We start from the raw sequence: 25,035 nt of genomic DNA on the forward strand, positions 1-25,035 counted from the left end.
AGTCTAATGCCACTACTGCTCTGCAGAGCAAGTGATACCTGATAGTGTTGTCCCTGTAGATCACTCCACATAAAAATTCGTAAATCATGCAAAGTATGAGCTTTTGCTTAGGATGTGATTTTCAGTGGCATTCAAGCTGGTATAACTGTAGATTGCTGGAGGAAAAGGTAGTTGAGCTTTCTTTTTCCTTTCCCTTGCTTTATTCCATTCACTGCTCTAACATCCTCATGACTGTACTGCTGGAAGGTTTGTTCAGGTCATAGATCTGATGGAAGAAAACTCTGGATATTTTTTTGTTTCTCTCCTTTTTGTGAATTGAAGGGGAGAGGAAGAGGTAAGTTTTTTTGAGGTTAGGTTGTGGACTGTGCTGCTTGTTGGTAGATTCAATATAGGGGAAGTGATGGGAGCCCACATGCTAGAAGGGTATGTGTAGAATTGTGCCTCCAGAAACATTGCTCTTTTTAGAAACTTCAGCCAAACTACCAACACTTAATTTTTTAAGGAAAATGCTATTATCAAATTCTAATATGAAAAACTAGAAGACATTCTCCATTTCCAGCAGCTTCCCATAAAAGGAATTTTATCACAAGATTATTTGCCTCAGTAACCCTTCTAAAACAGTACAGTACCGTCATGCCAAGTAGTACAATGTTGATAATGACCTATACCTCTTAACTCTCATCTTATTAAAGTTTTTGGTGACTGAAAATAAACTTAAGCAATTTCCTACCAAGTAAGCAGAATGTTACATCTAACCTCATAGTCTATCATTGGCTGTAACAGTAGCAAATGCCATTCAGGGTTGGGATCTGATGATGGCTTTCACTCCCTCTTGCTTCCTCAGCACTTGCATTTGTTGTACTACAGGTGTTGGAGGCTACATCTACACTTAGTCCCTTTAGTATCTGTATAAGAGCCATGAAATTCTCTCATCTCTTCTTGAACCTGCAGATAATGCCTGCTTTCACAACCTCTTGTGACAGCAAGCTCAAGAAGTTTGCTGCCTGCTGAACAAAGAGTAATAATATATTCTTCATTTTCTTTTAACTGATCCCTTACTGCTTTCATCAAGTTACCTCCTGGTTTTCATACTGCAGGATTTCCTAACAGTTCTGTATTCAGCTTGTCCACTATTTTCCCTTCTCTGGCCCTTGTCCCTCCAAACTGAGGAGACCTTGCCTTGTGAGGCAGCTGCTGTAGCCCACTGACCATTTTGCTTGCCTTTCTCTGCATTTGCCCTGACAATACTGTATCCTTCTTAAGATATGAAGGTCAGAAGTGCACAATGCCTTGCACATGGGTGCATGAAGTTCTTGTGCTATGACAAAATGATGCACTCTGTCTAGTTCATGGTACCACCTGTGGTGATGTCCAACATTTACTGACTTCTGTAGCACATTTGAATCAGCGCTTCAAGGGAAATCTCCCAATAAGGACTTTGCTTCCCTTTCCTGAGGTGAAACTTAAAAATGAACTTTATTATACATCATTTTTTCCTTATTTACTACTTGCCCAAAGTCTTTCTGATTAAAAGCATTATGGAGTCACTAGCTTAAAGTATATTTCATATCTCAAATTTTTTGTTGTGCCAGTTTGGACGGAGGTGTACTGAAATAAATAATACGAGTATGGGAAGAGGGAAGAATCTATTACTTGACAATATAAAGATGTGAAGAGTTTTAGATTTCTTGGCTGTTATTCTTTAGTCCTGTTAGAGATGTCTGAAGGAAACTGTCTGGTCAAGGTTAAAGAATAGTGCTGAGCGAGCTATAACCATGGGAACCAATTCTTCTAGGTCTTCCTCAAATATGTTGAGAAAACATTCCATTCCAACCAGCTGCAGTGGGCTGAATCATGAGGCATTTTGCTGGGTATAACAGATTATTAAAATGATAAGACAAATACATGGCAACATAAACTTTAATTTTGCTTGATAGCTTTTCCGAAGTACCTCTCCAGCAAAGCTCTCAATGAATGGCTTGGCTGTTTTGATAGGATTTTTTGAAAGCAAATTCACATACCTTTATCCCTCTCCATGGCTTGGTGGACTCTGTTAATGCTTGAGGCCTGCTTTTTAAAAGCAAGTCTATGTAAGTCTCCTGCATGTATTTTGGGCAAAGTAGACTATGGCACAGTAAAGGCAGAGCTTTGAGAAGGAACAGAATCTGATGGCAGATAATGTAGGTTCATGTTGCTCCAGCTGATGGAGCTGGAAGCCAGAGGACCCCAAGACATGAACACACGGCAAACAGTTCAGGCGTTCTCTGCTTCCTGCATGTGTTTTGTTGTTTGTGTGTTTTCATGATAGTAGTTTTCTCTCTGATGGAAAACTCAAGCTTGGAAAGTGTCATGGAGGAGCATGATGCTTGGAAATACTACCTACTCGATTAAAAGAAAATAATCTCGTGAGTGTAGACTCTTGCTAGATAATAACATTGCAAATGGGACTTATTTGTATCCATAATATAACTGCTTAGTCCTAGTCTTAGTCCTAGATGACATTTATAACCAATCTATTTTCTTATTATGGAGTTTTTTTAGAGGCATTTTGGATAGTGCTGTTTCACTGGTTCCCTCACTGCCTATGAATAAGCCTTCTTAATATGGATCAAGAGCATGAACAGTATCAACAGACCTGACGTGCACTTGAGAAAGAGATCAGAAATGCCTTGGAGGAGGTTTTTGGTGGCAGTGTGCCCTGTCCTGAATAGCAGTGGTGCTTAGCAGTACGATTGCCAAAGCTGGGCTGCTTTGGTGGAAAGACGTTCTGTTATCCTGGAAAAGAAATCCACAGGATGCTGTCCCTAATGCTAAGCAGATTAACTGTGTGTAAATGCTGCAATTGAAATTAACTGGCATGCTGACTACTGCATCACACGGTTAATGTAGGAAATCCTCTTGGCTTAATTGTACACTTACACGCTGTTTCCTGGTAGGCACTTAAGTCACTATTTAGAATGGATAAACAAAATTGGATTTTTTGATTGGGGAGCAGTTAACTCTTTTCAAGTTTTGGCTAGCTTGCTGTGTGAGAAACTCGATGCTTGGAAAACTTTCAGGGAGAGGGCATGGGCAGTTTTCCTTAAGCCTTTGTCTAGAGCAAGAGTTGAAGACTCTGTATCTCTTGTGATAGCAATGATTGAATTTACAGTGTAGGTCAGACTTACATGTTTTGCTCTAAGCCAGGCATGATGAAAAGTCTTTTGGGCTCTATGTGCTGTAGACTCTGACAAACGTTGCAGCTTTGAGTCTGAAAGTTTTGGTGTTTCTGACTCAGCTTGATAAATAAACAACCCCCAAATAAAACTTCCAGCAATGCTTTTATGTACTCTCTGTGTTATTTTTCCTCTGCTATCTTATATATAACCTGCTGACATATGGTCACTCTGAAGAATAGTGTTTCTCTTATTTATCCATATGTGGTGTCTGAACTTCAAACAGGTCATCAGCTTCCCTTTTCCCACTTGTTTTTAAATTCCTCTGGCTATAGAGAAATAGTGTATTTCTAACAAGATATTTTTCACTTGTTAGATTGATTGTAGATTAAATCTATGCAATCTAAGTGTCCTTACATAATCAGAGGTTTATTTTTTAACCTGAATGCCTGACACTGTAGAGAACATGACAGGTTAAGCCCAACTTTTTATGACAAAACTACTGTAACTGAACAAATTGTGAAGCATGGTTGCAGCCTGAAGCAACTACAAAATAATGTACTTCGGGCTGTGGCTGACAGCTTGCTGCTCCCAGAAAGGGAAGGTGTAACTCCTCCTCATGCTTCCCCGTTCTCTTTCCTCTCACCCTTCCCTGCTCCCAAAGATGTGGTTCCACCATCTTCCCTGGGTTAGCACTGCTGCTCAACCCTTGCAGGCCTTATTTCTGTTTATTAACCTGACGGAAAATTCTCTTTCCCGCCAGAACTGCTTTCTGCCAGGTTAGTGGGATCTTGCAATTGACCCCTCAAACAGGTCTGTGAGGTAGGAAAGGGAGCACTTCAGCAGGAGGGTGATGAGGGACCCCCCCCTAGCAGTAGTACCCCGCTGTTCAGCCAGCGCCTTGAACCTCCTGAGGCCATGGTGTAGCCTTCTCACACAAAGCCTGGTACCTTGTGTTTGCAATGGACTAAGAGTGTTTGGAGAGATGCTTATTGTGGCCCAGATTAAATGACTTAACTTGTTAAACCACAAACTAATTTGTACATCTGATTTGGTAGTTTGTGTTAATTAGAGCAGGAATTGTGAGAAACCCTGAGCTTAAAGTTATGCTGCTGAAAAAATAAGCCTGTTTGTGTGCTTTAACTTATGTTTAACAACAGTCTGTATACTTAGCTCCAATATTTTCATAAGGGTATCAGTGAGCTTTCTCTTCTGAATGTGCTTGGTACAGTTCAAATTGCTTAAATGTTGTCTGATTCCCTGTTTTAATATTGTTGCTTGCTACCTTTCGAGTAAAGATGATGTAGCCATGGGTGTATGTGTGCACACGTGTACTCTGGCCTAATGCAGCTGAGGTCCAGTGTCTTAGCCTAAGCTTTTGATGGAGCTAGATTTAACCTATGCTGACTGTCCTTCCTAAAGAAATTGCTTTTCTTCAGTTCCACAAATCCAGGAGTTGGTGACAGTTTAAGCCACCACAACTGTTTGCAAAGTGAGTTTGTTTCAACACTTATTTAAATTAAACCACGCAAACGCGCTATTACCACTTCATACAGATTCCTTAGACATGATGAGACGTAGCCGAGTCTGGTGCTGTTTTACTACGAGAGGAGAAAATCTGGCACTTTGTTAGTGCTGTGGCAAGTCACCCTGTACTTAGCTGCTTGCCCTTTTTTGCCCCTCTCTTAAGTATAGCCTGGTGGCCTCCCTGGGGCTGTCCTGGCAGGACAAGACTCCTAAGGGCTGAGACGAGTTAGCCGCGTATGTAAGCAAAGATGCTGTAAAAAAAGCTTCTCCCTTGTACCCCCTGTGTTGTCTGGCACTAAAATTATTTCAGCTAGAGTGAAAAAGTGTTAGTGGGTGGAGGATGATCTTGCATATAGCTAGAACCAATCCCAGAGAGCACTTGGGTGCTGAGAAAGAGACAATGTACTAGAGTTCTATTTTGGGATTACTTGACCTGGTTTCAGGCAAGATTTATCCTGTTTTTAGCATTTTGGATTTGAGATGTATCTGGTTGGAAGCAGGAAGGATGACATTAAATTGGGAAAAAATGCCTGAGAAGAAATACACCTTCATTTATTTGGCTAAACACCAGTCTGCAGGAAGCCTGCAATGTGATCTTAAGCACAAAATTAGCTCTTATCTCTCAAACTGTTAGGGATTCCTCTGATTCCTTTGGTGAATTAGGGTAATGGCGGGTGAAGAAGCTATTGAACCATGAACGCAGTTGTGACTGCATTGCGCTGTGCACAGTCGGTACCTGTTGTGATGTTCATTGTGCTGGGTACTGTATTCTCCTAACCTGTGGTAAATATGAGGTAGCTTGCTGAAAGAGGAGCAGGCTCCCCTATGCTTATTGCAGGGAAAGACCATGCACATTGGCACTGACTGCAAAGTTGTGAGGATACTAAAAGCGTACACCACAGGCAGCTTTTTCATCTACCCATAGCTTTAGTTTCATTGAACACGGTATGTGAACTTAAATAAAATGTTTAATGCCACCTCTTTCTGCCAGCTGGATAAGGAGAATGACTTATGACATGTTCGAAGTTTACTTACCACTGATTGCGATGCTTTTTTTACTTTGAGGGAGGATGCAAAGTTGTGGTGGCAGAGCTCAGTGGGTTGGTTCCAGTGGTTTAAGTCAGCATGTTCTTGTTATAGAAAAGGGAGAGCCAGTGGGATAATTTTTAAATCATGCAGATGTTTAATGACAGGTTTCAGCAAACTTACAAACTCCTCAACTATGTAGCACAATACCAGAGCCAGACACCATGAACAGTATATTTCAAATAAATATTTGGAAGTTGCCAGTGGAAGCTAAACATTGAAAAACATGAAGTCATTCTTGAAAGGATTCAAATTTGTTAAATACCATGTGAACAGCCATCTAATTTTTGAAGCTCATATTAATATGCCTCGGTGGGGAAAATACTGATAGCTGTTAGCTTATGTATGAAAGAGGGAAGCTTTTGCATGCAGACAGGAAATTACTGTTGCTGGTTTAGTGTGGCATTCTGCTCAATGCATGTTTTATCTTCTTATGTGAGTCTTAAACCTTCTGTATTTTTCTCTTTCAGAATCGTAATGAAATAAAAAATGGAGCGATCCTTCGGTTAACAACATCTCCAGTGAGTTACTGTTCTGTTCTCAAAGTGAAGATCTAATTAGTAAATAATTGTGAACCAATGTATGTATTTTTAAGTTTTAGCACCACTGTATCCCACAGTTCTGATGCAAAGGAGGATGATGGTGTGGTCACAAGATGACTATACGTGGTGTTCTCTCTTTTTTTGAGTTACAGTGGCAGGGGTGGTATTTCTGAGTGACACTGGGTGGTAGGGTTGGCACAAATGGGTGGGTTTTGTCTCTCACTTCTCTCTCACTGGGAACAGCTTTTGTGTCCAAGATATTTCTGTTTCCCTGATGGTGTTGCAGCCTCACTCAAGTGCTCCTTTTCTGCTCCAGAGCACAGAGCTAAGAGAAAAGGCTGGGAGTTGAGTGACAGAGAGCTCTGCTGGGCAGTTCAGGTCAGAGCTTTCCTGCTCTCTGAGTTTCTATTGAGTTAGCAGCAACTGAGATTTTATGGTTTTCATTTTATTTTTTTTTCAACACCACCTCCTCTCCAGCTCCTCCAAAAGCACGGCAGAGTTGCCGTGTAACGGCCTGTTTTCCTGCTGAGTTGAGCAGTACTGTTGCCACATGCTGAAAGCCACTATTAATCCCAGAAGATGTATGTCTAAGACAGCAGCAATCCTATTTCTTTGCTGACAAATGTAGTGTGCCATTAAAATTGTTTACCTCTTCATGGTGGTGTTCCAGCTTCTGCAGATTCATAGCATTCTTATGGCCAAAATCTGCTACCTTGGACTGCAGCTCACTTGAACAGGCAAGACCGAGCTGTGGTGGTTTAACTTTTGGCTTCTGTTGAACCTGTTAAGTGTGGGGTCAGTTACTGCCATAAAATGTGAAAACTGCCATCGAGAAGCCACACAGAGATTATTGATAGGTTTTTCGATGGATCACTTTTCAGCTAGTAGGCTCTAGGCTCAAAGTAAAGAAACAGAAGTGTATGTTGTTACTAACTTCCCAGGTTCTCCAGGTATCGTGTGTGTTTCCACTCTTCTCCATCCTACATAACCAGATGATGGCTTATATTGCACGTAGGAGGTAACTGAATTTGTACACAGGTTTGTGTATAATTGGAAGCTGAAGAAGCCAATATGGAAACATATACATGACTCAATTTTTTTAATAATTGGCTGCTATATTAATCTACAGGAGGGTACCTTTTCAACAGAAAGCGCTTCTAAGCAGCTTTCAGCTGGGCAAAGACAAGAGATTTCTGTTATCCTTTATCATCTTTTTTAGTGTTTGCTATATACAGAGCTTTACAGTCGTAAGAATAAACAACAGTTTAAGACCATGCTCTGTCAGAGCCTATGTGACTCCAAAGTCTCTTGCCATATGTCACCAGAACAGCCTTGTATGTGGGGAAACCACTTGCTGGTGGAGTAAACCCCATTTGGTGAAACTTCCTCAGAAACAGACTGCCCAGCACCAGCTCCTCCTAACCTTTGGGACTTCTTAATAACAAATATCCAGTCCACTGAAAAAGGGCTATCTACTGGCTAGACTTAGGATCTCATGAAATCAAAACAACATCTGTGGTTCATCAAGAACCGATGTGGTCTGAACACACTGCATCATTCTTTTGTGTAACCACAGCATGGAGTGACAGCATGAGATGACTCATGGAATCCTTCCCCGTCTCAAAATCCACAACCAGTTGCACCATGCAAAGCTGAAGAGAGGCTGTGTGCCTGTCTTCATGGCCACTTGTGCAATCGGAAACATGACCTACAAACACAAAAGACAACTTTTGGATTTATAATACTTTCTGCTAATACCTGTGGGCAGGAAGGTGAGGCTTTCCATAAGACTCTATTCTACTTGTTCCCGTTCTTTGGGAATTTGCCTTAGGGTTAGTCAACCACGATAGGGGTCCTTCCGATACTGAGGTATGACCTGTTGCATACCAAGTTGTAGACCACTCTAGCATGGGCCTGTGGCTATGAGTGACTCAGCCATCCTGTTATAAGAAAAAAGGCCAGTCTACTTTGTAGCCTTCAGTATTGATACATACCATTGCTTGTTTGCAGATTTTCTGATGTTTTTATAAAGTTTTTGTTAACTTTTCCCCAGAATCGGGGAGGTGGCTTGGAAGGAGGTTTCAAAGGGCTAGATTGACTTTTGTCAGATTAGAGAGAATTTGTATTCTTAAAATAGACATAAAATGAAGTTCTGTGTGTTCCCACCCTACAATGGTGTCTTTGATTTTAAGGTACTGTCAAAGTGGTCATCATAAAGGTACCTAAAATAGATAGATTAAAGGCTTCCAAACTGTGGTTTTTAGACTAGTGACCCACACAACACTTGCCATTTACCTTGAAAAGCTAACAGGCCATCTGTTTCCATTTTTCCTCTGACATTCTGTAAGAGAGTAACAGTAGCTGGAAGAGATAATGTGAAGAACAGACTGCATGATATACTCCTGCAAAAAGGGAAAGATGCTGTCCTAACTGCTGGGTGGGAAATGTTTTTTCATCCTGTGAAAATATTAAGATTCTTAATTTTTTACCCCCTTTTCGTCTGTCTTACATCAGCATAAAGTTGAAACTACCTCCTTCTTCCCCCAGAAAAAAAAAAAAAAAAAAAAAAAAAAAAAAAAAAAATCTTACCAAAAATGTTTTTTTAAGAGGTGGAAAAAATAGAAAAGAAGGAGAGGAAGATTAGGAGAAATTAAGAGGAGCCACATATAGATTATACAGTGTCCATGTAGTTCCAGAGAGGCTTGTGCTGCCTACTTCCTGGCCTTTGTCAGAAAAAAAAGTCCCAAACCTCACAAGCCTTTTGAACAAACTTTTTGCCTTGGAGACTTGAGAGGAATCATTTTGACCAGTTCTGAAGGCTGCATGCTTTTCTGGTTCTTAATTTTCGTGTAATTTGTTACCATAACAGCCAGTAGTCTGGCTATACCCATTCACAGTTGCATGCCCTTGAGTCATTGAAAATTGGGTGAGAAGGATGTGATATGAACTTTTTGAGTTCTGTTGTCATTAGCCTTAAATTGTATATTGCTCATGTACCCAGAGCAAGTACTGTTAAAGATTAAAAGTAGGGATGGGAAAAAAGGTAGTTTTATCTAGAAGTGGTAAAACAGTGCTTTTGGGTTGGATTTTAAAATTAGAATTTGAAGTCTAACTCCCCACATCTAAATGTTAAATAATTTCTCCCCTTTATTCACAAATTTAGATAATTTTGTGTACGTATATGGGGATCCTTTTCTGAAAATGACTGCTAATATTGCAAGGACAAAACTGCAGTTATGGTGTGCTGCTAAATCCATTATAAATGCTTGCATTTGGAGATTTGAAATGTCTTTGAGTGAAAACTTTGCAAACACCAGTCGCTAGGTCTGGTGGGAATTTGAACTGCCTCTTTGTTTCCATAGGTCTGTTTGCTAAGTTTGTGCCACTCTCTGAAAGGCTGTTTTTTCTAAACAATGCTGGTTTTTTTTCCCTCTATAAACCACTCGCCACACAGACACTCTGTTTCCTAGGTAACTTGAGTACAGATTGAATTTCTCTCGTATTATCTTTGTTCCTGTATCATCTTTCTTATTTATTTTTAACCTATCCTATCATTTTTCTTAACAATTCTTTGTGCTATTGTGTGTTTTTGCAGTTTTCCATGACCTGTTTTCCCCCTTCACCCATTTGCATTTCTGAAGGGACTCATCAAAAGTTTCTTATGCAACATTTCTTTGAATTTGAACATATGTGGCAGTTGAAATGCCAGATTGCTATTGTCTGTCTTGTGATAGCCATATTCCAGTGAATGGTGGGTAGGTGTATAAATGAGCTTTAATTGCTCCCGAGCGTGAGACTGTTCCAAAAGGACAGTTGTGTCCTGCAATGCAGCAAGCGAGGTCCAACCTTTCCGTGTGTGCAGCTGCAGGATTCCTTTGATTGGATCCTGCAAGTCATTGTTGAAATGGCTAATCATTTTGAAAGGATGGGAACATTAAACTGAAAGAACTGCCCTATTTATTTATTTAATCATTTTCAAAGAGAACTGATTATTTGAGCACTCACTGTTTATTTGAAGGTAGCTTCTTGGGCACTTAAAAGATGTGGCTTGCTCATGAGCTATGTGCCTTAAAACTTGAGTCAATGGGTAGCCTTTTCTAATGTGGTATTTATGGTGCTTGATCATTTGCTCTTGTGCATGATTGGATATTGGTGAGTTCTCAAACCTCTAAGTTGTTTGTAGGCAGCTGTATTAGCATTTCTGGCATGAGCAATCATGTAAATAGGTGTGTTCATTAATAGTCATAATAGTGTTTTCCCCGAATGCTTTTACAGAAGTAAGCAACCTGGTTTTTCATTTATGTGATCTACACAGACAAGGAAGTATAGAGTTTTCTTAACCTATTTCTACTTACGAATCTGAATCCTCAGTCTTTGAGTAACAGTTTGGGGATCTAGTGTATAATCTTTGATCTGCAATTGCTTTAATATGTGCTCAACTGACTTAATGTTCCTGAAGTTCAGTAAATGCACAAATATTTACAGGTCCAGTCTATGATTGTGATTATATTTATCATGTAATGGTGAATTAGTTATTATTGAACCCTATATCAGGAGCACTGACCATGGAAGTCAATGAGCCACTTTTATATTTGTCTGCTCATAGTACAAGAGAAAGATTTGGGAAGTGGAGTTGGTTGTTGTCTTTTTACAGAAAAAGATTTAATCTCATGTTTTGAGATTTCCAAAGGCGTATTTTGAATAGTAAGCAAAAAGTATTGTTTTAAATGCAGCAAGAGAAAAAATTGCTTCTCAAACATTCATAAGTGGCTACTGATTGCATAAACATGTTTTAGGCATATTTACATAACACATATGGCCCTGCATCTATAATGCCTTTATTATTGATTTAGTACGTGACTCTGGACATGACCATTTCCCTGTTTCTCTGTTTCTGCCTCCTTAATTGTGTATGGTGATAGCACAGGGCTACTCTGTGTATTACATTTGTACAGGGCTTTAGATGTAGAAATTGCACTTGAATATTAATGTAAAAATGCTAACAATAACGTCTTTACTAATTAAAATGGAATCTCATTGCTTACCTGGCGTCAGAGGCTATTCGGCCTTACTGGGTCTGTTGAATCTCGTTGGTGTATAATGATGATTATGTAATGTATCCGCTCCCCCGTTGCTTTCTGACATATATGCAGTTGTAGGTGAAGTGACAGTAATAAACCAGGAAAAGGTGGCAGTTTAACCACCATGGTGTTTCAACAGTGAGCAATTAAAAGTAAAACATAGAAATGCACCTGTTTGGTTAGTGCAAAATTGTATTTGGTAGTTACTTGTTGGCTGTATGCCCTCTTTTTAGCAGAAAGTTGAATAATGTGATTAACTCATCTACAGGGAAGACCAAAATACTTTCATTTTATTTTATTTGCTTTTTGTAAAGGATAAAGAAGAAAACTGATTACATAATGGCAAACCAGCAATTTAAATTGATGCTCCAAATTTCTTCAATAGCCCATTAATGTTTGATAGTGGTTGTGTTTGGAATCTGTGTCCTTCCTCCTGCCCTGGCTCTCTGTATTTTGTATTCTGTACAGAAACCCTGTGTATGTCTGGGTAATAAGTTGCCTTCAAAGTTTGCACAAAGTGGCAAAGAAATGGTAATTTCATCAGTAGAATCCCTTGTTAGGATGATCTTGGGATTCCTAACCTCCAAATGGCTATTTGAGTCTCTAAGCAAGTTACATCTTGGATTTAGGTCATTAGTTTTCTTTTTAAGCTGACAATCTCATCAAGCGGCTCCTTTTAAGCACTGCTACTCCCTGAGGTCAACCTTTCTGACTGTCCTTGGAGCAAGACATTTAAGACTAGATGTGCAACTTATGCCTCTTGACAGCCTTTTGAAATGCCGGGGCTTCAACAGCACAGGTTTTACAAGCCTCCTGTCTCCATTCCCTTCTAAACAGGAGAGCAGTTAATGCTGTCTTTCATTTTCTTGAACAGCCGTGTTTCTGTTAATTCCCTCGTAACAGTTCTCAGTTGGGCAGATTTTATATATTTATTTATTCTTACCTGAATGATATTTCAATAAAAGCAGAGACATGGCAGCTAGCTCTACTGTTGCTTTAATGAGCTATGCTCTCTGTCCATCCACTGATGGATTGTAAGTCATTAAAATAGCTCCCTGGTAAGCACTCGGAGCATATTTCATCTGGGTTTCATTTTTTAATGCAATCATAAGTGAGCTGTACATTCCATAAGCACGTATGAGTGCTATGGCAACAAGAACTAGGAGGCTTGTGAGAATTGCATGGTATTCACTGAAGCAATATTTTCACCCATCAGGCACTTGTGATGACAACAGCCAGCATTACTTTTGGCCATGTTTCCAGTGAGACATGTACCAGCTCTCTTGCTGAGACAAGTATTTGTTTACCCCTTTAATCAAGATAGGCTCTGCCATTATCAATTCTTTTTGCTTCCAATAGTGAGAGCAAGGTTTGTTGGATGTAGTGTTTTGCAAAACTTGGTTAATGTAGGAAAAGTACAACTGTGTAGAAACTTTGCTGATGGGGCATAAGCATTGACGTGGTCAGATAAAGCCTATGATTTTGGTAAGCTCTCTTTTATGTGCTTAAAATAGGGCCGAACCACTTCTGTGTCAGAGAGACATTGCCGTATAGATTTTTGTGCTCTGTAGAGAGGCCCAAGCTGTCTCTGATCTAAGATTATATTTTGGTTTCAGTGCAGTGAATTTCAAAGCTCTCACTGACTTCAGAGGAAACAGCATTAATGTATCTCTGTCGATAGGCTGGTCCTGCTCATGCCGCTGTTCTGCAGTGTAGGTGAGCTGTTAATGCACGTCCCTGTACTGGTGTTTTGGTGAGAGGCAGGGTTAGCTCTTTCCGTGCTTGGTATTGATTAATGTGTAATGGAAGTCCAACTGAGATGGCAGCAACAGTTCACCAGCCCCAGTTGTTTATGCTGAGGGCAGGAATCCCTCCTCAAGAGGAAGGATCACAGAATGTTCGGGGTTGGAAGGGACCTCTGGAGATCATCTAGTCCAACCCACCTGCTAAAGCAGGTACACCTAGAGTAGATTGCACAGGAATGTGTCCAGGTGGGTTTTGAATGTCTCCAGAGAAGGAGACTCCACAACCTCTCTGGTCAGCCTGTTCCAGTGCTCTGGCACCCTTGAAGTAAGTTTAGAAGTTTCTCCTCATATTCAGATGGAACCTCCTGTGCTTCAGTTTGTGCCCATTGCCCCTCATCCTATTGTTGGGCACCACCGAAAGGAGTCTGGTCCCATCTGCTCGACACCCACCCTTGAGATACTTCTAAACATTGATGAGATCCCCTCTCAGCCTTTTCTTCTCCAGGCTGCAAACCCAGCTCTCTCAGTCTCTCCTCATAAGAAAGGTGCTCTAGGCCCCTAATCATCTTTGTAGTCTTTCCTGCTTGACTCCCTCCAGTAATTCCTTATCCTTCTTAAACTGGGGAGCACAGAACTGGACACAGTACTCCAGATGTGGCCTCACCAGGGCAGAGTAGAGGGGAATGAACTTGTTCATTAATAATCTGTTGTTAATGTATGAAGATGAGGTGTTGTTTACAGCAGGTGTAGGTGTGATGTGAAGGGGTTTGGAGGTGGATGTTCTCCTGGCTGGCTGTACTTAGATGTTCTTTCTTGCTTGTTACTGTGCTACATGGGCCATTATAGTCCCTATCTGTTTGGCCACAGATCTGCTGCTCAAGTTCTGCCCACTCCCCCGAGCTGCTCATTCACACCAAACCAGGTCTTTTGTTTATCTTTCCTATTTATTTCATTTTCACTGGGTCCAGAAGACTTCAGAGAACCCACCCGCCATGGAAAGCTGGAAGAACTGTATCCTTCAGCTGGCAGATAGTAGGGGTGGTAAATTCCCAGAAACACAGCAGGTGAAAGAAGATGTGCACAGATTTTAATAAGCTTAAGGTTAAATTTGAGCAACCATTTCCAAAGTCAGGGCAATGCAGCTGCCATGGGGGTATTGAAGATTTTCCAAAGTGTTTCTTTTCTGAGGTGGGCAGGAATTCAGAGGTTACTTGTTTTCTGTGAAAGACTGATGTTTTGAGAATGCTTTGTACCTCTGAGTCTTCCTGAGTTGTTATAGTGGAGAGTCTAGATTAGAAAAAGCTCAATGAAGGAAGTTTTTTGGTGAGGTAGGAGTTGGCTGTTGAAGTTCAAGTTCATGTAATAATAGTGGTTGCTCTGAATTTTTGTAGCTTGTTATACAAGAGTACTTGAGCAGAAGTTCCTTTACCTACTTCGATGAAGGGAAAGGGTTGGAAGAAGTATTCTGTGGTTTTCCTGGAAGTTGGAAGTTGGCATAATCTATTTTTATTTCTTCCATAGGCTTTGGCAAATGATTTAGCCTACCAGCTACTTAAAGCTGAGAGAATATTATTTTAGTACTATTTGGACAGACATTGCCATTACAGAAATACAGTATAAGACATTGTTTCCCCATTACAGCTCAAAACAGTTGATGGAGTACGTAATTTAGGGTGGCAGAAAGACCTTTTGGATGACAGATTCTGCCTTTTTATAGATAATGTAACTGCTATGGATGCACCACCCGATACTTAAAGCATAGAAAGCATAGAAAAACTTCAGTGCCATCTTAATGGAAGATGTTAACCAGCATCATCTGTCCAAAAACGGATTAGAGACCATACATTATTTTTTCCTTGTAAAAAAAGGGAAGTAACAAAGCTTGCTAAACTCTGAGGCTATTGGGACATTTAATTTATTAATGTTTGTGAAGCAAAGTTATGTTGACAGGAAGCTGTATCTGGAACAACACAGCAGTGTTTTTTGTGTTCCCTTTTTAAATGTTCACTTGCACTAAAAATGTCCACTATCTCAGGATCTTGATCTGCAGAGATGACCATCTTCTGTGAAGGGTACATTCATTACTTGAACGGAAAAGGAATTGTCTCGCAGCACAGCCTTTTCTTATGTTTTTCTTCTCCAGCTGAGAAAAGAATAAGCATAATCTCAGAGAAAATAACTCTCAGCAGAATTTGCCATTAATTTGGTTTCCTAATGACACATAGCTTCTCATTCACCTTTTATTCGGTGCAGGTAAGAAGTGAATTTTAGGAAATTGAATTTTGCAAGTATCTGTATATAGTGAGGAGGATTATTTTTCTAAGAAAAGTATTGGCTAGCGAGCTATTAACTGAAGCTTTAGGGTATTATGTTTAGGTAAGTGAGAGCATCGAATTGAAAACGTGAGATGTATTTTAACATATTTGTACTGCTAAAGAGAGAGACAATTTAATATGCATTATTTAAATATCCCTTTAGCTTTTTATGATCAATGTTCATTTTGGATTTCACTGTCTCATCCTGCATTTGAAGCATTAATGGGAAGAATAGCCTAATATATGTGGATGTTGAACTTGCCTAAAGATAAATGAGTGATAATATCATAGTATTATGTGGGAAGTAATTATTCCTGCGCTCCTTGTAAGAACATGTGTGAGTTTTTGAATTGATTGTGAACAAAAGGAAGAGGGGGAGGAAGGAGCAGAAGAGCTGAAGTTGTCTCTACTGATATAACCCAATTAGGACAGTATATGGTACTCGTTGTTAAAGGTCATGAGAAGTGCATAAACTGAGTAAGCGTTGACAGGGGAAAAAAGTGCTGCCATGATTACACTGAGATTGTCTGAAGCAATTAATTTTGGTTTTGTTTCTACTTTTATTGATATGACACATAAGCTCTTTAAGCCCAAGGCAGTCTTCTATAATGGTTACGATTTGCCTGAGACAATGGGATGTCTATCCATTGCTCATCTTATGTTTCTGCAACAATCCAAATAATTATAGGTAATAATGGACAAATACATGAGTAATATACTTTTACAAAAGTAATAGTATGGGAGCTGATGAATAATTTCTAAGCATGCAAGTGTTAAGTATCATTAATATTAAACATGGCCATCATTGCTCCATGCACTAATGCTTTATTCATTATTGCCATTGTAACAAAAGTTTTTGTTATTGTTGCTTTTGTTTTGTATGTTTTGTTTCTCTTAGGCTCAAAATGCACAGCAGCTTCATGAGAGGATCCAGTCTTCTAGTATGGATGCGAAGTTAGAAGCACTGAAAGACTTGGCCAACTACTCACGGGATGTTACGTTTGCCCAAGAATTTATAAACCTAGATGGCATTTCCCTCCTAACACAAATGGTTGAAAGCGGCACAGAGTAAGTGTTCTGCTTAAACTCCGATGTCCCTCCCATATGGGGTGCTTTCATGCTCTCTTTCTGAGTACCTGAAGTATTTCTGTGTACAACTTGTAAGATTATACAAAATAAAACATCTGAAGAGTTTTGGGCTGCTAGGACAGCATATCTGTTATCAATAAGATTATATATTTTAAGTTTCCCGTAACAATGGGCTGGTGAGGATTGGAGGTGAGCAAAGTGGGAAGTCACAAGTACCCTCTGTGCTATAAAGTTCTGGGGAGAATGTGGTCCTAGTTTCTTCTCTTCCCATTGAAATTGATAGTCTATTTCAAATCATTGATAGTCTATTTCAAGGCTGATAATTAAGTGCTGTCATCTGAAAGCTGTGTGAGGATGCGTGGAACAAAACCTAGTGCTTACTTTATTTCCATTTTTATTGTTTTAATTCTGGCTGGGGTTCTTCAAATGCCAATAGCTTTTTGAAATGAAAATTAAAGCTGACTTCCGAAAATACATTTATTCTTTACCAGAGCATCTAACAGTTTTCACTATTGGTGAAATTCAGGACCATGGTCCCGAATAAGTGTTTATTGGTGTAATGTGGAGGGTGCTACAGAAAAGTAGCAACTGGGTTGTTGCACTATTAAATTAGGTTCTAACAGTTACTATTTCAAGTAGGCTTTTGCTTTCAAGTAAAAGTTTTAGTGCTTTGCATGAAGAAATTGACAATACCCACACCCTTTCCTGAGAGAAAGTAAGTAGATTTCTTATTCATTGGGGATCTTCAGTCTTGTGGACCAGACTTCAGAAGTCAATTGAAATCCATCCAAATCCCCTCCCAAAATGTTCTCATGTTCCCTTGGATTCAAGAAAGTAAATACCGTTAGGGGCTCAACACAAATTGTCTCTGATAATCCAATGCAAGATATACTGGGGATTTTCCACAGAAAAATTAAAGTACTTTTTAGAATCCTTAGACTGAGAAATACAAAAGCACACTCTCACTGATCTCTGCCTGTTATGTGGTCAATAGTTTATTGGACTTAGAATCCCTATTGCCTAACTCCAGCTGTATAATGAATTTCCAATAGCTCTTTGTTTCTTTTTCAGTGTTTTGGGGTTACAATCTGTATTTTTTGCGGTGATTTGCAGATATTATGCCACTTAAAAAAAATACAAAAAAATGCTTCTAGTTATCAAATTTGTCAACTTGTCCTATATTAATACAATATTTCTTAATTAGGGACAAAATTAAATTTAAAAGCAAAGACAGGCTTAAGTTGATATAAACATATACATACAGTTTCTGTACTAAATAAAAAATATACTGAATGAGTAGGCTCACATGTGTCCATGAAGATCAGAACATAAACAAATTAAACATCACTGCCTCTGTAGTTTATTTTGTCACAAATTTATTTAAGTTAAATGGTTTAACTTACTCCACTGTGGAAGGTATTTAAACTAAAGCACTTCATTTTCTATTGAAACAGATGGGGAACATTCACATTTTTACAAGCATTTCTTTTAGCTGTGTCAAGGCTGATCAAATGCCCTCCTCACCCTTTAGATGTGTCTATACTACTGTTTTGTCGTTATGGGGTGGGTCACGTTGTAGCAGGCTGGTCTGGGTTAAAAATAATTGTTTGGGAGGGAAACTACTTAAGCCAGCAGCACTGTTGAAAGAACTGCTCAGCAAATTACACCCTAGTAGTAATTCCTGGCTGAGGGTCTAAGTTTTCAAACCACACAGCAAGCTTGTAGACTGGACATATGAACAGTCTATTGCTTTTTTTTTTTCTTTAGTGGCTTGCATTTGGAGAGATTTCAGACTCTTCTTTTTAGCTGATGTAATGTATCGCCAAAGATGCATTGATCAATCCACCTGTCTAATCTAGTTATCAGTGTTTCTGCCTGTGGGGAGAAAAGCTGTCTAGTTTGGGCATTGAACGAAGGCTCAGACTGTAAGATTTTCCACCAGCTTTACCTGTTGATGAACTCTCAGTACTCACTGCAGTCTTTTTCATGTTCAGCAGCCTAGATGTTCTGCAGCTTCTGAGGTCTGCAGGTCAGGTTTTTCCACATTTGGCTTTGCGAAGGGAGTTGTAAAGCAAGGACATCTGTGCTACTCTGTACATTCCCTTCCACTTTTATACTGTGCATCACTGGCTGATAAGCACATATTTAACAGAACTTTAATGAAAGGAGCAAATTGTGATATACATGGACTCAGCAGCCTAACCTTGCTGTGGTGCTGCTGTTTTCCTTTCTCCTCCGACTTCAAGCTATTGATCCTGTCCTCCCACTTCAGGGTCTGTCACTCGTTACTATTTCAGCACAGTAAGCCAACAGACAAACTACTTCCACAGAAGAAGCAATTTCGTTTTGATTTTCAGCTTTATTATTACAACAAAACAGGTTCCTAAAATGTCCTGTGAGTGAACAAGGTGTATGGGGAAGGCACAGAAAGTTAGTATCTGGAAGAGAGAGTGAGACAAGGACAGCCAGCCATTTGAGTGCCCTAAGCTGTCAAGGAAAAGCAAGTGGAGTCAGTTGTCCTCCTATGTTCTCTGTTCCTGTTTTCACTTGGACCACCTGCAATATTGTTAATAAGAGGTCCCACAAGAGGCTTGCTGAACAGGCAAAGCAAGCCGAAGGCCTCCTTGCCTTTAGCTCCCACCCTGGGCTGTGTGCCCTCAGCACGGTGAACTTGTGGGCTGTGCTGCTGATCAGCTCACCCAGGTGCTTCAACCGAAAAAGCTTTTTTTCCCTCCTTTTACCTGCCCCAATACCTGCCACTCTCTTTTCCCCAATGGTATTTTTAACTCAGGTCATTTCAGTATCTGTATATGTACCTACCCAAACAATTCTATTAGCATTAGAAAGGGGGGCAGTATTACAAGAGGAATGAGCAGCCAGAAGTTTCAGGGAAGGGCAGAAACTTCTTTGATGGGCCAGTTTTAGAAGGTATATTTTGTAAATATACCTTTAAGGTATATCTTCACTGCCGAGTTCTTATCCACCTTTGAGTTGCTGTTGTTGCGCCAGCCTTGCTTGAGTGAGCTTGTGACTCAACCATACAGCTGAGAGAACCCCAATGGCTTGGTGCTGCTAAGAGCGGGTCCAGCTCCCTGCCCTCTTCACCTGGTCCTTGTGTTCACCCCCACGCTCCAGCCCAGTCCTGCTTCCTTCCTGGAATTGTTTCTGGTGTCTGGATGCTTTGCAAAGCCAATCCAGATTGTTAACTTGGCTGAGAAGTATCCATGTCTGTTCTGCAGAGATAGTTTTCTGCTAGGTTTGAGATTTGCAGAAGCAAGAGAGGAGTAGGCATGAGTGGATGAAGAAAAGGCCCTTTTTTGTGGCAACAGACCACTACATTGGCTTAGGTGCATCAGTGAGACACAACCTGAGAGCAGGCATGTTGTGACATGGTGTGAGAGTGGCTGTCCCTGCTCTGGCATTGCAGCCTGGAGACTGGCACTGTGGCTCTGAGAGGATGGGACGTACCCTGTGGGGCGGCTGCTTCTGCTCTGCAAGGAGCCCCTCTGTGCCTCCCCAGCTGCCCGTGGGTTAATGCCGCTGAGGGCAGCCCTGCAGCAGCGAGCCCAGGCTGAGTGGTGCTTCTGTTCACCCTGTGCTGCAGCTGTGCTAGAAATCGATGAATTTTGTTAATTCAGGCTTTATTCTCTATTTTCCCCAGAGGGGCAGACAGTGCTCATTAAAAGTACCGTCATGCTCAGCGTAAGGTTGCTCTGAGGTTTTCTTTACACGTGGAACTCATGTTAGGGGCAGCTCTTAAGTTATAATTTGAGTGTGTAATTAAGTTTTAGTGGGCAGCCTCTGGAAGGCAAGACTCCAGCATTTTATATAACTTTGTCTGAGGAAGAGGTCTATGCTTTATTTATACTTGGCTTTATTTATTGTGCTACTTACTCATTATTTTGGTGAAGCTGATGACTATAAAAGTACAGCGACCAGAGTAAGAGAATGTAAATGCCTGGGCTTCTAGTTACCTCTGCTTCATTTTCCTGGTGATGAAAAGAACTAGTAATATAAAAAGCTGTCAAGAACTAACAGTGTTTCCTAGTTAATTTTCCATATGTTATTTCTCTGAATATTGAAGAAAATTAGAATGCATTAGAGAACAGCCTGTCTAGTTTCTTGCCGTTAATATAGCTTGAAACATAACAGAGAGAGGCTTTTTTAATTTTGCATATGTTTACAAAAGTGGTTTTAATACTATGTGTAGTTACCATAATTTGGGCCAGATCTCCTTGAGTGCCTGCTGCTTAGAACAAATAAACTGTAGACATGGTGTGTGCTGGGACAAAGCCATAGGGCTTGGCGGTAAGCAGATTGTAGGGTGCATGGGGCCCTAGTGAAGCTGAGACCGCATCTTGTCAATATGAATATATTTATATCAGCAGAGATGCATCATGTCTCAAAAACTGTCCACATGTATCTTGATCCTGTTGATTGAGATGGCTCATCTTTGTTTTTCCTTCAGGCTCATTCTTGCTTCCAGTGTGTGCTATGCGTCTTCTTATTAACTGAAGAAAAAGAAGGCTGGTTTTATGTTTATTTTTATTTTTATGCTTTGGGTGACCTATAAATTATAGCAGAGACTGTAAGACAAGTTAGGTCATGAAGAACAAGTAAATGCTGATTCAATTTTATAATTGTACATGGTATCATTTCTCAGGCTTTGTGCATCTGTATCACCAAAAAGGGGAGTGAGTGTGCACACAGTTATTTACCTTTCCAGAAGGAGATTTCCTTGGCACTTCTAATGCTGATTTTTTGTCTGAAGCCCAGTTTGTGCCTCTCTAAGGGGAGCTGAATATGAAGTCCACCTGGCTGGATGTACGTGTGCTGCTTCCACTCCCCCCTAGAATGCAATGCTGTAAAATGAGGCAGAATGAGAGCAATGCTAGACGGTCCTAGTTACCAAAATGACTGATGGAAAATGTCTTCAGGAGCCAAACTGGAAAAAATGATCATGTGTCCTTGCTACCCCATCTGAGATAATGTAGTTGGTTCATTCAGAGCTGTATTCCATAGTCTAGCCCATAATTAATATTTCAGAAAATCATGGCTGTATAAATAGTCTTTCTGATGTAGTAGAAGACTGGTAAAGATGTGGTGTTTTTTTTTCTTGATGTATCAGAAGTTGTGTGACTGGGACAGATTCTCAGCTTTCCTTAAAAGGAAAAAAACCTCTCATAGTCCCTTATAAAGTAAGAAAAGGAAAATGTAAGTCATAAGCCATAAATATTGAAAGACTGAAGAGTTAATAAATGAATCTAAATGTATTTTTATCATTACCAGTAATAATAATAATAATCTCATAACTGGAGGAAAAGGAGGAAGGCCTATGCAGAATTTTCGGTATTTTTTTTCACTGGCATTATCACAGTTTCTGTCACTTGTCATTTGGCTGTAATAACAGGCAGTTTTTGCCAAAAAACTGAGACTGTGCTAAGCCTAGCTGTCTTGAAAGTAACCAGAATTGTTTCTGCTGCTGTTGAGGTTTTTCTTCCAAGGTCTGCTTCACCAACATGGCTCTGCTCAGCAGCTTTATGTGGCACAGGAGCATGCTAGTCAATGCATGATTGAAGATAGCCTGGTTTTATTTTTAAAGGAGTTGTAATTGCTTAGGGCACAGATGTGAGAGGGAAAACTTGCTTTAACAGTTGGATGGTTGTTAAATTTGGTCATCTTCCTATTGCAAATAATAAATACAGCTAGAGCAGGTTAATATAAGCTGCTAAATAAATGTGTATTTGTATGGTTTTTTGACTCTTGGCTAAGAAGAGTCTTCTATTGAACTCATGCAGTTGCAGAGTTGGCTGCTGCACAGACAGAAGTCTCTGAGACTGTAATTGTGCATGCTTTAAGGACAAATTGCATTGTTCAGTGAAATTCTAGCTCTTGGCTCATCTTACAGAGATAATATTGTATACCAGCCCAGTGGAAAACTGAAGACAGATTGGTTTGGAGTTATTCCGACTTTAACACGCTTTTGGGGACAGTTGCTCACATACCTGCTAATGGTTTTTTCCATCCCAGTCTGATGAGTATTTCAGTAGTGCTGTCAAAACACTTAAGTAGCCCTTGCTCACAGCCACTTGTTCCTGTCCTGCTTCATCTGAAGATTTATGCCAGTATTGTTTGTAGCAAGCTGGACTGGAAAACTAATGTACATTATTGAAAGTGACAATAAAGGATACTTTTAATACAGCATTCCTAAATCCAGTTCAGTTCCCTGATTAAACTCACAGGGTTGCCCTAGATAACAGTTGTGCAAGCACAACTCACTGGGTAAATGGAAAATGAATTTTCAGAACGTATGAAAAATGCTAAGCTCTAGTAGGTCTTTGCCACTAAATTAAGTAGCCCTTTTCCACCCTTCCCAGCTACTGGCTGTGTAGTACCTGCTCCCTCTCTTGGTCATCTGTGACTCCTCAGTGATTCAATTCATCTTGCTAATCTGGCAGAAAATAAGCCAGATGATGGAGGGAGGAAAAATAATTTGTGTTTTTGACAGCACTGGGCTGTAAGACAGGCTTAGCCATTCCTGTGAATCTTCACCTGGAAGCATAGATTACTTAATCTGACATTGCTGCCAAAATCAATTCTTGTCCAACAGGAGCTTTATGCAGTCTTCATTTCTTAGTGCTTCTGTAATGTCGGGAGAGGGTGACTATTGTCTATAAGGCAAAAATCCAAAAGAGTAGATAAAATGAGGTTATCCGGCTATACCACTGTGGAGATGGTAATGGCAGGAGAATGGGAAAGGGCTGCAGCCCAATCTTTCAGTGCAGTTCCTATAAAGGAAGAAAGTGGGATAGGTTTTCTTTGTGGGAGGATTTTTGTGTTGGTTTATTTTTCTCCTGCTTGCTCTCTTTTGGGTTTGATTCCCCATCAGTCTTCAGGCTTGGATTCCACCCTTCCTCTCAACACACACACAAGCACAGTTTCTTCAATATCCTTCTGATCGATGTCATATACATAGCACACATGGTACATTTTAGAAAAAAAAGCCTCATCTAAAGATTGAACCATCAAAGATCACATCTTTGGAGAGAAGAAGGGGAGAGCTGCTGCTTCTTGCACTCCCCCCATCCTAAATGCCTTTTCTTCAGAGTTGTTTTCTTACCTTGCCTGTGCTTAAGAATATTAGCATTTAAATGGCCCCTGCTAAGTAGTGATATCAACACCTTGTTGATAGGAACAGGGAGGAGGAGTGGAGACAGTTTTACTGGGTTCTTTTTGGCGACCACTTTTGTAAAATGTGATAAAAAGAGTCATTTCAGCAGTGGATTTGTATTTCCAAATGTTCTTCAGAGTATCAAGCTGGACAAAACATTTTTTTCTTTTTTTAACTCCAGACAGAAGCGCAGTATTTGAGGAACCAGCATAAATAAGGAAGAAGAACTTAAAATCTCCACTTCTGCAACTTTCCAGGATGTTTTTGTCTCTTGGACTGTGGTGGTTGTGGGATGTTGTGGTGGTGGCTGTCAGGAGTGGCTGCTGCGTAACTGAATAGTCATTTCATCCAAATAATTTATTTCAACCTCCTGGCCAGAGTATTTCCCAGACTTCATTTATATGTGTTAGCCATGCCTGATACAGACAGAAGCCAGAAATATGTACTCCTCTGTATTTGTCTTGTCATAATTCTAACCACTGCCTGTTATCCAGAATGTGGACTATCCTTGTGTTTGCCTGAAAAGCAGTAGCCAAATACTCATTTAATGTTGTTAACCAGTCGTTCATCCATCATCCCACCAGTTTTTCTGTAGAGGAGGAAGTTTTTGTGAACATCTTCCACCTTTGCTAACCATGACCCTCTCCGGGGCTGCACTGCGTGAAGAGGTTTTATCCTCGGTGGTATTTTTGTCCTGCTCTGCAAGTGTTTAAGGAGTGCAGGCTCAGAAACGTTGGTTGTAGTGATGTGACTGCTTTACCTCTTGGCATCGTTAACTCCAGTGGGTCCACACTGGCTTCCACAGTGGGACAAAATTTTAGTCGTTCTCCCCAGTGCTGACCAGCCCTTACTGTGCACTGTGTTACCCCAGCTGGGGTTTAGATTTTGTGTGTCTTTGGTTCCCGTACAGCAGTTTTTGCACATGAACAGATAGGAGTTGATCCGTTCTGGTCCTTGCTAAGTTGATCTCTGCTGGAAGCTGCTCGTGACATTACCTGAAGCATTCGAAAAGGTATTAGGTCTGAATGGCTCAGGGAAGTCCAAAGGGAACTGCTGCTCCTTGGGATTCAGCTGGAAATGTATCACAAAGTTCCTTTGAGGCCAAACAGGGAACATATTTTGGTAGCAAAATGTCTAAACTGGTAACTTGTTTGTAACGTTTATTTTGCATTATGTTGGCATTTGTTTGAAGATTTCTCCCTGTATAAAAATTGCTGTCTGTTTTTGTCTTTCACCACTATATTATCTGAACCTTTCAGAAAAGCTATTTAATTTACCCTCATAATGTTTGTGTTTTGGCCATGGTTTTGTTCCCATCTATGCA

General features: G+C 40.2%; 1 protein-coding gene across 8 annotated transcripts in view; it reads left to right on the top strand.

The window, feature by feature from the left end:
- Positions 1-25,035, top strand: part of ELMO1 (engulfment and cell motility 1) — a 320,189-nt gene that overhangs the window by 68,424 nt on the left and 226,730 nt on the right. For all 8 annotated transcript variants that reach the window (XM_082044344.1, XM_082044349.1, XM_082044343.1 and 5 more), the window contains 2 exons: positions 6,239-6,289; positions 16,350-16,519. In XM_082044344.1, the coding sequence (XP_081900470.1) occupies positions 6,239-6,289; positions 16,350-16,519 (221 nt within the window). The remainder of the gene's footprint in view (positions 1-6,238; positions 6,290-16,349; positions 16,520-25,035) is intronic.

Source organism: Streptopelia decaocto (assembly GCF_964273445.1).
Source record: "Streptopelia decaocto genome assembly, chromosome: 2".
In the NCBI taxonomy this organism is placed as follows: Eukaryota; Metazoa; Chordata; class Aves; order Columbiformes; family Columbidae; genus Streptopelia; species Streptopelia decaocto.